The 14,071-nt window shown below is 45.1% G+C and overlaps 2 protein-coding genes across 6 annotated transcripts in view; one reads left to right on the top strand and one right to left on the bottom strand.

Moving 5' to 3' along the window:
* The window catches only part of LOC145508725 (uncharacterized), a 617,339-nt gene that overhangs the window by 233,804 nt on the left and 369,464 nt on the right, over window positions 1-14,071 (top strand). The window lies entirely within an intron of this gene.
* Window positions 1-14,071, bottom strand: part of GRIA1 (glutamate ionotropic receptor AMPA type subunit 1) — a 337,441-nt gene that overhangs the window by 85,279 nt on the left and 238,091 nt on the right. For all 4 annotated transcript variants that reach the window (XM_081495905.1, XM_081495904.1, XM_081495906.1 and 1 more), the window contains one exon: window positions 10,040-10,410. In XM_081495905.1, the coding sequence (XP_081352031.1) occupies window positions 10,040-10,410 (371 nt within the window). The remainder of the gene's footprint in view (window positions 1-10,039; window positions 10,411-14,071) is intronic.

Genomic DNA, 14,071 nt, shown 5'->3' with positions numbered 1-14,071 from the left:
ACAGGTTATAATCCCAGCTCTGCTAGAAAACCATGAATAAGGGAGTCTGCCTCAGTTTTCTCATTTATAAAATGGGGTTGATATCCCTGAACAGAGGTTGTCATGATAATTAGAGGTGACATCACATGACACTTAAGAGAGTGCCTGATACATAGTAGACAGGGAACTCTGGATTGGTCTGTTTCACTTCCTTTCTCCAATTCTTCCTGCTTTTCCTCACATCTATTGAGATCCCAGGACTGACTTGCCCCACGTTGCACAGGTAGTTAGTGACCATCAGAAATTCTCTCTTGGGTTGCTTTCTCTCCATTAAGTGAAAAATGTGATATGGTCCTTAGAAGGCTACTTGTAAAAGTGCATATATTCATTCAACAAGCACGTGTTGAATATTAAGAATGCCTAACCCCCATGGCAGGTTCTGGATGAGTGGCAAGGATAGGTTTTCCAGTTTGTGTTTTGATAAGGAACAGAATTGGGCAACAGTAGCTCAGGATTGAAGATAGATGATGCCCTCAGAGAGGTTCAGATGACAGTATAGCGATAGCAACAACTATGTCAATAGCATTTAGTGTGTTCATCACCTCTGTGCAAAGGAAGAGCTTCCCACACATGATGTCATTTAATACTCAGATAATACCCTTGAAGTCGGTATTCTTACTATCTCCACCTTCCAGAAGAAGGAACCAAGGCACAGAGAAATTACTTTCCTGTGCTGACATGGCCAGTAAGTGGCAGAGCTAGGATTCAGCTGTAGGCAGGCCAATTCCAGAGATCAAGCTCTGTTCCTGCAATGCATAGCTTCCTGAGAGAATTGGGGTTAGGAGGGGAGCAATGGGATGTCAGTATTTGCAAAAGAGAGGGTCATTGAGCAAGAAGGATGAGAGAAGCTGCTCCAAATAGAGGGAATGGCAAGACTATAAAGGCAGCTTGGGGCTGAGGGAACAGATTGATGCACAACCTGGCTTGGCTAGAGCCTTGTCTGGACCTGGGAATCAAAGGGACACCAGCCTTAGATGGGGGCTGGAGACATGCCAGGCACCATCCTTCTCCCATTTTGAAGAGGGGAAAGTAGGGGTGGGGGGAAGTGACTCACCCAGTGGGCTAGTAACCTGAGCTTTTTTCTAAGATCTTTTATCACCTCCTCCAATCCTGTGGGCCCATCTCCTGTGACACAGCTGCTCCTGATTCCCCCCTTGGGAAGGGCTCCATTCTGCCCCCAGCAGCTATTGTGTCTCCTCATTTTAAGGTCCTCTTTCCTAAGCCACCAGATTCACACGGTGACTGTCATCGTGTAGAGCTCTCGTTTCTGTGTTAGTGGAACGCGCTACTTTCTGCTAGCAACCTTGGGCTTCATTCACCTATAATCTTGCTCGAACACAACTTGGGTAGAAGCATTCATTTGCCACAGGTGGATGGTGGTCCTTAAATCATACTCAAACCATGGGACTCCCCACAGGACTCTGAGCATACATTCTCCATCAATTCAATTAATGACGCTTTCATTGTTCTCTTTTTAGAACTCAGGGCTTCTTTCCAGGTGAACGATTGGGTCTCTGGATCTCAGGTGCTGTATTTCCGGAGGGGAATTAAAAAGAAACAGGGGTTTTGTCCAGGGAAATGTAGATCTCAGGAACAGGTAGGCAAGTCTTTCTGCATATAGAGCTGTGAGGACTTTGTTTTAATGCAGTCCCATTCACAGCCTGGATTTTCCAAGGTACGTGAAAAGAAAGAAAAACACAGCAATCAGATTTTTATCCTTGGAACCAAAAATGGGGGCTGAGGGAGAGGAGAATTCCTTTTAAAAAATCTATGAATATGATATTTTGAGTGTGTCTAAATGCATTAAAGGTACAGTGGTGTTTTATGCTCCCCATCATTCTTCCAGGGGTGCCCAACTGCTGGCCCATAAGCTGAATCCAGGTGAACTTTGACTTCATCTGCAGAGCTCTCCTGGAAGTGACTGTCCAGGGCTGAGTGGGAGCAGTCCCCTTTTAGCTGACGCAGGCATGCCCAGGTCAACACAGCTCCCAGCTGACCCCTGTTTTTGTGTTACTGAAAGTGTTAGTCAGTTGGTCATGTCCGACTCTTGGTGACCCCATGGACTGTAGCCCACCAGGCTCCTTCGTCCATGGGATTCTCCAGGCAAGAATACTAGAGTAGGTTCCCATTTCCTCCTCCAGGGGATCTTCCAGACCCAGGGATCTAACGTGGGTCTCCTGCACTGCACGCAGACTCTTTACTGTCTGAGCCACCAGGGAAGCTTACGCTAATTATCTCTGAGTCTCTTCCCCCTCCCTGTAAACCAGAATCTTCATCTATGGAATTGGGATGGGGGTATTGATTGCATCACTTTTTTTTTTTTTTTTTTTATTGCCTGACTCCTCTCACTGGAAGGTAAGCTCTAGGAGGATGGGGGTTTTGTCTGGTTTGTTTGGTGATGTCTCTTGTAGCAACCTGAACCATGTCTGAATGTAACAGGTGCTAAGGAAACATTTCAGGAGAGAAATTGTCCTAAACATCCTTTTCAGCTCGGGAAACACTTTCTGAGTGTTTTCCTACTGTGATTTTTGAGGAAAACAAAAAAAAACCCCAAACACCTCTCTCCTTCAATTAAACTGTTCAAACCCTGGACATGAATGACAGTCTAGAGATTCTACTTACCCATTGCTGGTGGCCAGAACTGCTGGCTGAGGGGCAGAAAATGGTGCTATTCATTTGCACGTCTAGCAAAGTTTTTACCCTCCTGTCACTGCCTTCATTTGAACACTTTCATGTGGCTTGCACAGGCTCTGAAAGTTCCACTCCTGTGCTTCCTCATGGTTTGCAAAACTGCTCACTATCAGACCCTGGCTCTGGGTCTCGCCACTGGGTAGCAGAGGGTTCAAGTTGAAAAGGAAGGAGGCGTGGAGCTGGAGTCCCCAGTGATGGGGGATCACTGTCCCTGCACAGATCACTCTGTCACAGCTGCAGCTCTTGTTACCAGGGAGATGTACTCTGGTGAATCCTCTAGGAGCTCCTCTCAGGAGCCTGGCCTATGCAGGGAGCAGGGTTCCTGGAAGGCCTCTGCCTTCAGTGGCCACTCCCAGGGTCTTACTCCCTTAGCAGGTAACACATGCAGGGCAGGCAGACTGGGCTCAGTGTTTATGGCAGTTGACTAGCGTGATTTCTGGCTGAACCATGGACCTCACTTCTTACACTTCCAAACTGACTTTCCTGAACAACATCCTAGCTCAATGGCTTTCCAGTTTTAATGCCCACCTGCCCTGGGGGAGGAGAAGGCAATGGCACCCCACTCCAGTACTCTTGCCTGGAAAATCCCATGGACAGAGGAGCCTGATAGGAGCCTGATCGTCCATGGGGTCGCTAAGAGTCGGACACGACTGAGCGACTTCACTTTCATTTTTCCCTTTCATGCGCTGGAGAAGGAAATGGCAACCCACTCCAGTATTCTTGCTTGGAGAATCTCAGGGACGGCGGAGCCTGGTGGGCTGCCGTCTATGGGGTCGCACAGAGTCGGACACGACTGAAGCGACTTAGCAGCAGCAGCAGCAGCCCTGGGGGAAGGGGAAGGCTTGTGAAATGTGTATTCCTCACTCTAGATGCAGAATTTCCAGTTCCTCAGACTTAGGGTGAGGCCCGGAAATCTGTATTTTGACAGGCATCCCAGGTGATTGTGATGCAAGAGTCCCAGCAGAAACCCTCATACCTAGTCCTAAGAGCATCAAACACACGTTTCTTGCATCATCGCTGTGCACACATCCTTCCTTACAGCACCGAGTCTGTGTCCTAAATGAGGCTTATGTTTTCTAAAGACTGGATTAGGATTATGTGTGGGCTCAGTCATGTCTGACTCTTTGCAACCCCATGGATTGTAGCCTGCCAGGCTCCTCTGTCCATGGAATTTTCCAGGCAAGAGAACTGGAATGGGTTGCCATTTCCTACTCCAGGGGATCGTCCCAATCTAGGGACTGAACCCACATCTCCTACATTGGCAGGCAGATTCTTTACTACTAGCACCGCCTGGGAAGATGAAATATTTTATAAATTCAGGCTGTTTCCATCAACTTCCCTGAATATTTACCCCCTTTTTTCCCTGCAACACTTCAGTGACACCAGTACTGGCCAGAGGAAGGGGTTTGCATGACTGTCTCTGGGAGGGAAGTGGGGAGAACAAGAGGTGGAAGGGGGAGGTTCCTCATCACCCACTCTGTGCACTATAGTCCTGGTTGCTGTGGATTTGTGTGTGAATGTGAAAGTCAGGCTGTCATTGGTTCTTGGTTTAGGCTCTGTTCATTGGCCACTCTGTTCCCATGGTGAATCAGTCTCAGGGCCCTCAGCAAGCACATTAACTGGGGTTCGGGGGAGGAAGAGTGGTGGTACAGGGTTCCCGGAGATCTCCAAATTGCTACCACTCCCCTGCTTTAGAATTCTTCTTGCTGAGAGTAATTACCTTCCCTAGGTGGAGATAATTATCATACATTCTGTCACATTCTAAGATCAGGAGTAAGAGTTCTGAAAGCTGGAATCATCATTTCCTATTTTCCTCTCTTCCCCTAGGACTTTCCACACCCTTCTCCTTTTTCATACTAGGGTCATCTGATCCCAGAAAACTGAAAGCCAATGGGGAGGCCCGTGGGAATAAACAGTTGAAAGGCTCACTCTTAGTCCATTTGCAGGCGCTGGAGCCTGGGATGACACTGTAGGGTGGGCAGCAACAGGCCAGAGGCATTGCCTTGGGGACTTTAGAGAAAATCCCTTCTCCCTCTGGGGCCTCCATTTACTCCTCTGTTACATGGGGTAGATGAATTAGATCCTTCTCTTGATCAGAGCCAGACCTAACGGTCTCTGGAAGTGTGGTGCCATGTTTTCGAAATGCTCTCTTCCTCTTGGAGGCACCACTGACTCTTCCTCTCCTCCCCCTCAGATATCCAATCTATCAGCCAGTGCTGTCATTTCTAGTTTCAGAGTAGATCACTAATCCATCTCCATGACCATCATAATTTCCATCACTGTAATTGCCCCTAGACAACTGTGAGAGCCTACTGCTCAGTCCCTCTGCTTCCACTCTTGACTATTTTCTGCTTTAATTCATTTTCCTCATAGCTCCCCAGAGTAGCATTATAGCATGTAAATCAATCCTTCCCTTACTTAAAACTCCCCAGGGCCTTCCTATGTATTTAGAGTAAAACTTTAAATCTATGCTATGGCCCCGAGTCTCTGTGAGATCTGGCCTCTGCCTGCTTCTCTAATAATACAGCTCTGTGTCAGCCTAGCTCCTCCTTACCTCTCTGCGCCTCGGAGAAGCTTCCTCAGAACACCCTAAGTAAGTCCCTTTGAATTCCACTTCCTCTATTATCTGTTGCTGCAGCAGTTTCATTTTATTCATAGCGCATCACAGTTTATACATTCACAATTGTTTATTTAACGTCTGTGTTACCTCACTGTACTTGCCAGCTCCCTGAAGCAAAGACTCCCATACCCTCATACGCCATCGTCAACATATCTTTATATCCTCAGCACCCTGTGCTGTACCTTACAGGCAATTGGTAATATCTGTTGAATAAATAAATGACACGGACACAAATAGGGGGAAAGGCTATAGAAATGAAAGTTGTGGGAACTGAAGATAAATTTGGCCTGGGGTGATTTTTGTCCTTTCTTTCATATATCCCTTCTCAAAATGTTCTTATCTATGAAAAAAGAAATCTAAAATATCTGTTAAAAGTAGGTAGTTTGGGCACAAGACATAGGCCTGCAAATGCAATTCATGATGGCATTTCTATCTTACCATCAACCAAGTTAAAAAAAAAAAAGTATTTCTTGTGATCACAGCTCAACTGAGTTTTAACTTTCAATGTTAAAATAGGCTCCACAAAGGCAATTTCTCATATAAATATTTTAAAGGGAGGAGGGAAGAATTTTGACAGCCAACCAGTAGCATTTCCTGGTATACATCATGGAAGGTGCTAATGACAGATTATTTTGTCTATTTGTGGAACTGGTGTAGAAAACTTCAGCTCTAGGGCATGGAAACCCACTCCAGTATTCTTGCCTGGAGAATCTTCATGGACAGAGGAGCCTGGCTGGCTACAGTCTAGGTTACAGTCTGAGGTCTGAGGTCACAAAGAGTCAGACATGACTGAGCGACTAACTACAGCACAGCACAGGCACTGTGGCCCATGCTGTTGGCTCACTCATCAATGTCCATTCTCAGCCTGTCCATTTTAGAGGCTAAAAAACCTCGTTTTTGCCTTCCCTACCTTCAGTGATCTACTAAAAGTGATCACGGGCCACTGTTCTTACTAATGAGATGGATAGCAGGAGGCGTCTGCTTAGGGTGGGAAGTATATTGTTCAGCTTCTGTTTTGCTGATCCAGAGAGGCAGAACTGGCTGCAGTACTTCCTCCCCGTCTTCCTGCTTGAACCTGGACACGGCATCTGGGAGCTGCCACCTTGTGCACAGGAGTAAATGCCAGGGCAGCCACAAAATGGCGGAGCCTCCACTATCCTTTTCCTATCTGCCTCCACTTTCCTTTTCATCTAAGAAAGATAACTGTCAATCTGGTCACATTACTCTGGTCAGATGATTGAGCTACTTATAGACAACTAACTGTATTTGGCCACATTTCATTGGGGTTTTTTTTTGTTAGTATATATTAATATAAATATTGAATAAATTAAGAAAAAAAAGCTACTTGTGTATGTATGCAGATATATGCAATTTAGGTGGAACTTAGTCTCCCAAATTCTAAATTCTGAGAATTTATGATACACTGTTAATAAATAGTGAGAAAAATTAATTGAAGCTGATTTGAAAGGATGTTTGAGTATAAAAAACCTCTTAAAAATATAATACCTCCTACTGTAACCCCAGGGTGTCTATTGCTATGTATATCAGAGGCTGTTAAAGCTCCATGGACTTTTGATGTTGTTTACGTCAAATATATAAACAACAATAACAAAAGCTTCCAGTTGTCCGCTTGGCCCTGGCTCTCATCACTGTCTTAGCATCCTTGTGTTATTGTCTGGTTCTATTGACAAGTATGTGCCTTTTCTCTTTAGCATATATTCCCATCAAATGTTGTGATGTGTATTCTGACTCTTAGAGGGATTTCTACAGGCCCCTAAGTGCTGGAGTTGGCCAAGCTGGGCCTCGTCAGCATGAGTCCATCTCACGTGGATAAAACTCCTTATTCTGGCAGGCTGACTCCTTTCTCTGCCTGTCAGACCCTGAAAACCAAAATGCCAAATCTTTCTGTCCAGTCCCTCTGAGGGGTGTCTCAGGAATCCAGGAGTGAATCACTGTGCCGCTTTGTCTGTGAAAGAGGTCCATTGGCTTTTCATTGTGAGCCATGGCACCCTTCCTTCTAGTGAAGTTTACAATACAGAAAGTTGATAAAGGAACTGAAGTAGCTTCTTGTTTATTGGGTTGCCTATGTGTTGTCTAAATATTGTGTTACAAGTTCTGTATGTATCGGTCTTTATTTATTGTTGGGTCATAGTTGTGGCACCTGGGATCTTCGCTGCATTGTGCTGGAACTTTTATTGTGGGACATGGACTCTCTAGTTGTGGCACACGAGCTCAGTAGTTGGGGTGCCTTAGTTATTCCGTGGCATGTGGGCTCTTAGTTCCCTGACCAGGGGTGGAACCCACATCCCCTGCATTGCAGAACGATTCTTAACCACTAGACCACCAGAGAAGTCCCTGTATCAATCTCTTTTAAACCTCACAACAATACTAGACGTTGTTTGCCATTTTACCAGTGAAAATACAGAATCACAGAGTGGAGTTGCTTTATCAGAAGTGAGGAGGAAGGAGGCTGGGTACTTTCCTGTTTAGTCTCATCTTCACCTCAAGGTCAGTTCCTAAGATAGCCTCATAGAACCCTCAGGAGTCCTGGAAACCCAGTCTGAAAACCCTCTTCTAGCCAGAAGTCACAAACTCACATACTCTCTCGGGGCCAGCTGAGCCACAGAGGAGTGAAGCGGATCACTGGGGGCTGCGGTCCGTGGGGATGTCGTGGATCAGCTCAAGAGGGCAGCTGTCACTCAGTTTTGGAGCATACTTGGCAGACTGTGCAAATTATAGAAGCATGCCTGGTGGCAGATTCCGTTTGTGGGTCACTAACTTGAGACTTCAGGAGGAACGGTGGGGAGTGTGAAAACACAGCCTGAGGTCAGACCACACGGGTGCCTTTAGGAGGTAAGATGCCCAGCCAAGAAGGGAATATGGGAGTAAAAACAAGCCCATGGGTCTTCTCAGACACCTGCATGTTTGGATGGCCCATGACACAGAATCATTGCTTCCCACAGTTTATCTACTGGCCTGAGTTATTTTTAAGCAAGCCCTTCCCCTGCTGGGTTCTCTCTGCTCTTTACCATGTGTCTGCCAGCACTGGCCAGGCAGTCAGTCTCACACCTCTTCTCCCACACAACGCCCCCCTCCCCCGACTGTCTTCTTATTTAGAGAAAAACAAGATTATAATGGTGAGCGATGAGATGATCTAAATTATACAGCAGGTGAAATGAGTCCTGCGGGAAGCTCCTTAGGAAGATTTTATTCCATTGCCACTTAGGAATATTGGTCCTCGCTGACACTCAAATGTGAGCCAGACAGGTGGTACCGATGCCTCTGGCACATGTCTATGAGGCCTTCATATTCATGCAATTATGCCCCCAGAAAGTGAGAGTGTGTGCAAATCTATTCATGCAGCCAAGTGCTAAGCCATGCCTCCCCACACGCTTTAGAAGCTTGGTAATCGATAAGGGACTGCCTGATTAAAGAGCTCATAAATATTAAGCAACTGTAAAAGGAAATACAATCAGTGCTTATTTATCAGGTAAATTGGAGGGGATTTGTGACATGAACATTCCAGAATATAGATGAAAGAACATTACACAGAGAGACGGAAAGGGGGATCAGTAAATATGGAAACTGATTTAAATGAAAGTGAAGTGAAAGTTGCTCAATCGTGTCCGACTCTTTGCGACCCCACAGACTATACAGTCCATGGAATTCTCCAGGCCAGAATACTGGAGTGGGTAGCGTTTCCCTTCTCCAGGGTGGTGGTGAAATTTCTTTTTCCCCTTCTCCTTTACCTTTTCCTTCTTCCTCCCTCCTTCTGTCTCTTTCTTTGTCTCTCTCTCCCTCCCCTCCTTTCCTTTCTTCCTCTCTCCCTTCCACAAACCTTTCTCAGAAGAAATTGTATTCACAAGTCCAATATGTAAAAGAGACAAAAATGGAGCTACTCATGTCCAATGTGAGGGCTGAAACCTCACTGATTTGGCCACTCAATATGATATTCTCAATATGATATCTGAGGCATTTCCAAGAAACTTCATTTCCCAGCCACAAGAAATGAATTTACATCACCATTGAAACTAGATGGTTTCCAAGATCTTACTCAGAACCAAGAAAAGAAGAACCATTTTCTCTTAAAGATGAAGACACCAAGGTCTACAAGAGTCAAGTGACTTGTCCAGAGCCACACAGAAAGTGCTAGAGCCAGAGCAAGAACCCACTCATAATTCAGTGCTCATTCTGGCGCTCAGAAATGGTTTGGGATTGTGGTCTGAATCTTGATTCACCTAACTACCAGCTGTGTAACCTTGGAAAGATATTCAACATTTCCGTGGTTCCTCATTTGTAAAAGGAGGTATCACAAGTGTCCCCACCTAATGCTTCTGTGAGGATTCAGTGAAATAAGGCATGAAGAGGACTCAAAACCTTGTTTAGCATGTGTGGTAGGTGCTCAAAAATGTTAGTGGTACGATACCACCCCCCTATCCCTTCTCCGTACTATGTAACTACAGAACATTAGAGTCACAATTATGCCTGTTAATCTTGACAGAACACATCACCCAGACAGCAGACAGAGCCGGTCAAGGCATGCTCAGATCCTCCATAGCACCCAATGGACAGTTGACAGTAAAGCATAGTTGAGGACTAAATACAGTAAAGTCTGGAAAAAATTGCCATCCCTAACTCCCCATGTATATATATGGCATTGAGTAAAGGGGTTGAGAGGAGCTGACTGACCTGGGAGAGATGTCACATCCTTGCTGCATGAAGGCTCCCAGGGAGAACCACAAGCTGTTGAATATCCCAAACTCATTGGACTGGTCGCTGGTGGTCTGGTCTCGCCCTTCCTCAAACTCTTCACTGTGCCACTCGTAGGGGCTGAAGCGGCTGACCAGGAAAAGGACGACGCTCACTCCAATGTAGGCGAACACAATGCACATCCAGATCTCATAAGCCAAAGGATCCAGAAAGGAAAAGACCCCTGGCTTGGACTTCTGCGGCTTTTTTATCATGATGGAGATCCCCAGACTCATAAACGGCTTGGAGAAATCTATCACCTCTTCCCGGACCAAGGTGATAGTTAAAGGGGCAACAGCCACATCTGCTCTCTGCAAAAAATACAGTGGAGAGAAGAAAATATGCACTTGAGTTCAGCAGCTCCCTGTCCCCTCATTTTCCTCTTCACTCTGAATATTCTTTTGTATCTTAAAGGATGTGAGAGAAAGAACTGCAGAAATCCACCTCCTCCTACTCTCTGTAAAATATTTATGATAAATGGTTGATCAGCTCAATATCTTACAGGACAGATTATCCCGTTCTTTGACAGTTCAAATTGTTAGGGGTGACTTCCTCACCTTATGGAAGGAAGGGGGCTGTTGTAATGTCTCTTATTTTTTTGCCTCCCCAGCCAGCAATCGTGCCTTCTTCCCCTGAAAGAACTACTGCTCCGCTGTCTGTCCTCCGGTTCAAGTGGGGCTGATAACCCTTATTGTAAGGTGAAGCACATCCCCCAGATCTGGCCATTAGTGTACTTCACTCCCCTGGCCACAGTGGTTCACTTAAGGACAGCATAAGACCCAAGTCTCTTTAATGAGCATGAGCCCTGACAGTCAGAGTGAGAGATGATCCCTGATGAAATCACTTGGGTGACCCTTAATTCATGGCTTATCCTGCTATCCCTAGGAACACGGTAGAAACATGTGTCAATATACTCTTTTGTTTGTCCCCAGGAACATGAACCAATCCTTCTGCTTGCCTAAACCAGTTGGAGTTGGGGTACTTTTACCTGCAACCAAGACAGTCCTGGCTAATAAGATAGATAGTGAAGGCAAGTTTAACTCAATAAATATTTATTGGGCACTCATATGCAAGCCCTAGGCTGAAAAGAAAACTGTGATCTCTAAAACTAGTAAAAGTTGGTGTGTGCGCGCGCACACACACACACACACACACACACGCGGTAGTTTCGCAAACTACAGCGTAGATTGGATACGTGCTAGATACTGTGAGATATGTTTTGTATCTAAGAGATACAAAGTGCTACAGGAGGTCAGGAAGGAATTAATTCTGTCTGGGGAGGTCAGGGACTGCATCCTCAAAGAGGTAACATATACATTGACATTGAAGTGGGAGTAGGATTTCGACAGGTTGCTCGGATACAGAATACATTCCCAGAGGAGAGAATCATGTGAGGAAGACCTGGCAGAGAGAATAAAGTAGTATCACAACTATTTTTTTTTTTCCAGGAAGACTGCTAAGAAGTGCACAAATAATTTAGTTTTTAAAATCCATGTAGATAAACATAAAATAGTTGCAAGAAATGTTCATCTTTGGGCATACAGCACCAGTCTTGCTCTTCTGTCTTTCCTATCTCTGCTTAATGGCAGGAGCACTGGCATCTATGCTCTAAAAATCCACTGCTCTCCTGGCCTGAGATTAAGCGATCCTGGAAATCTAACACGGTTCCATGGAGGGAGGCCTTGACATTCACTTTTGAAATGACAGGCACGCCTGTGCAAGTCTGTTCAAGGCAGGTGGCTTTCTCTTATGATGCTGCGTAACAGTGCAGATGTGAGGCTGCAGACAGATGCGTCCAGACTGCAGCCACACCCAGCTGCCGGCTGGTATTGCTCAGGAGGGGTTTCCTCTGGTTACTCTCATTGGATGAGATTTTTGAGAAGGCATTTTAAGTGGAATAAAAAGCCTGGCTTTAGAATGACTTAAATTTCTCACTTACAGAAAGAAACTTTCTGTAAAGCAATGTGGGATTGAGTATATGTCTCAGTAATTCTGTTTTTTCCCGCTAACACCTCCTGCCTAAATCTTGATACTTTTTACAAACACTTACAAGCCATTGCCAGGGGAGACAGTATCTCCTTTTTTCTCATAGGTAGAAAAGGAATAGGGGAGAAAAGTCACAGAAATGACTCTGAGGGAATAACTACAAGTTACCCAAGAGGGAGGTGGGTGAAGACCGGCTTCAAAGATGGTAAAGGGAATTGAATGGATTTGTCTGATGTCTCCTGATGTGAGTTAATAAAAGGGACTGTGACCTGGAAAAAAAAATCACAAAACCAATCATCTTAGTTCTTATTTAACTTAGCAGTTCCAAGATTTGTTCCATGTAATGTTATTTGTGGAAGGATGTAATTAATTATAACATAAAACTTAACATGAATTTAAACAGGCAGGACTTCTCAGAACCTTTAACAGACTACTGTGCACTGAGAATTTCTAAGAGGGGTAAGCAGATTTAGTATTTACAAAATTCTTTGTCCATTGAGCCCCAAGCATTGAAAGGCACCCATGTGCATAGGATACACACAGTGGGAAATGCAGTGACATCATTTTGCAGATAGGAGCCAAAGTCTAAAGAGGGAATGTGGTTTGTGCAAAGCAGCACGAGTTTTGAACAACAAGTTTTAGCTTGTTTGATGTTGACTGAAAGGTCTTAGGAGTTGATTTCCAGCACCTGAGGAAGTCACTGGACCTTTGTAGGATCACTTATGGGCGAGGCTCATATGGGAAAGTAGACCTGACTTCTTAGCTTTGTGACTCACTGACCATGTGCCCTCGAGTGAGACAGTTGTCCTTATGAGTATCAGTTTTCTCTTTAGAAAAAGAGGCATAATAAATTTTGCTTTATCTAGTGGACGGCAGTGTTTTGTGAGAGTCAAAAGAATTAAAATACATGAGAGCACCATGAACTGTGGGCATTTCACAAGTGCTCAAAATTATTTTCTGAAACTGACATCTTGAGACAGTGATTCTCAAACTTGAGTGTGTAGGCATCAGAAGCACCTTGGGGTTTTTTAAACCGCAAATGGCAGACTTTCTAGATCACTGGGTCTGGGGAGACCTGAGAATTTGTATTTCCAGCAAGTTCCCGGGTGATGTTGCTGCTGCTGGTCCAGACTTAGAGAACCACTGACCTAGGAGATCCCCAAACTGAATATGTCTGGAAACAATCTTGGGAAAACAGTAAACAGTGTTGATGCAGTAGGTAAAAGCAAAAATGGAAGAAAACCATCAAGGATGGAGAGTCACTCTGAGCCAGGCACTGTGTAGGGAAATACTCCCCACCCAGCCCTGGGACAAAGAACTCAGGGGAACCCTGGGAGGGGATCAGTGGCTCACAGGAGTCATGTTGCTAGTGAGCAGGCAGAGTCAGAATTCAAATCCAGATTTGTGTGTGTGTGTGTGTGTCTCCAAAGTTCACTCCATTTCTGCTTCATTAAGACAAAGAACAGGCCAGAAAGTCATTGCAAACCAGGCACAAAGCCGTACCTATGCAATAACCGGAGCCTTCATTTGTAGCCTATGGTGTTTGCAATTGCAGGCACTGTGGCTATTCTCATCACTTTGTGTCCTTTGCCCAACTACCTAATCTCCCTGGCTTCAGTGTCCTCATTGATAAAATGTGGAGAGTAATCATATCCACCTTCTGGGGTTGTTATGAGGAGTAAGTGAAATAACGTGGGTAAAGTATTTAGCGCAGTGCCTGGTGTAAACGATGTGCTGAAATGCTACTATTACCGTGGTGGATAAGAGCAAGAGTGAGCAAAGGGAAGATGAGACACCCTGATTGACTTAACTTATTTGAGAGGCACAGAAAGAAGAAATCTGGAGCCCTCCAGGTAAATTTTTTTCTGACCTTGCTGGTCATTTGTGGCTAGAGATGTCTCCTCAGACCCCTCTATTCTTTCTTAGGTGGGACAGACAAGGAAAGCCAAACTGAAAATACCCTCAAGAGAGGGCATCCATTTGGGC

This window comes from Giraffa tippelskirchi, chromosome 6, assembly GCF_054371585.1.
Source record: "Giraffa tippelskirchi isolate mGirTip1 chromosome 6, T2T-mGirTip1v1.2.pri, whole genome shotgun sequence".
NCBI lineage: Eukaryota > Metazoa > Chordata > Mammalia > Artiodactyla > Giraffidae > Giraffa > Giraffa tippelskirchi.
This window is presented reverse-complemented; position numbering and strand designations above follow the sequence as displayed.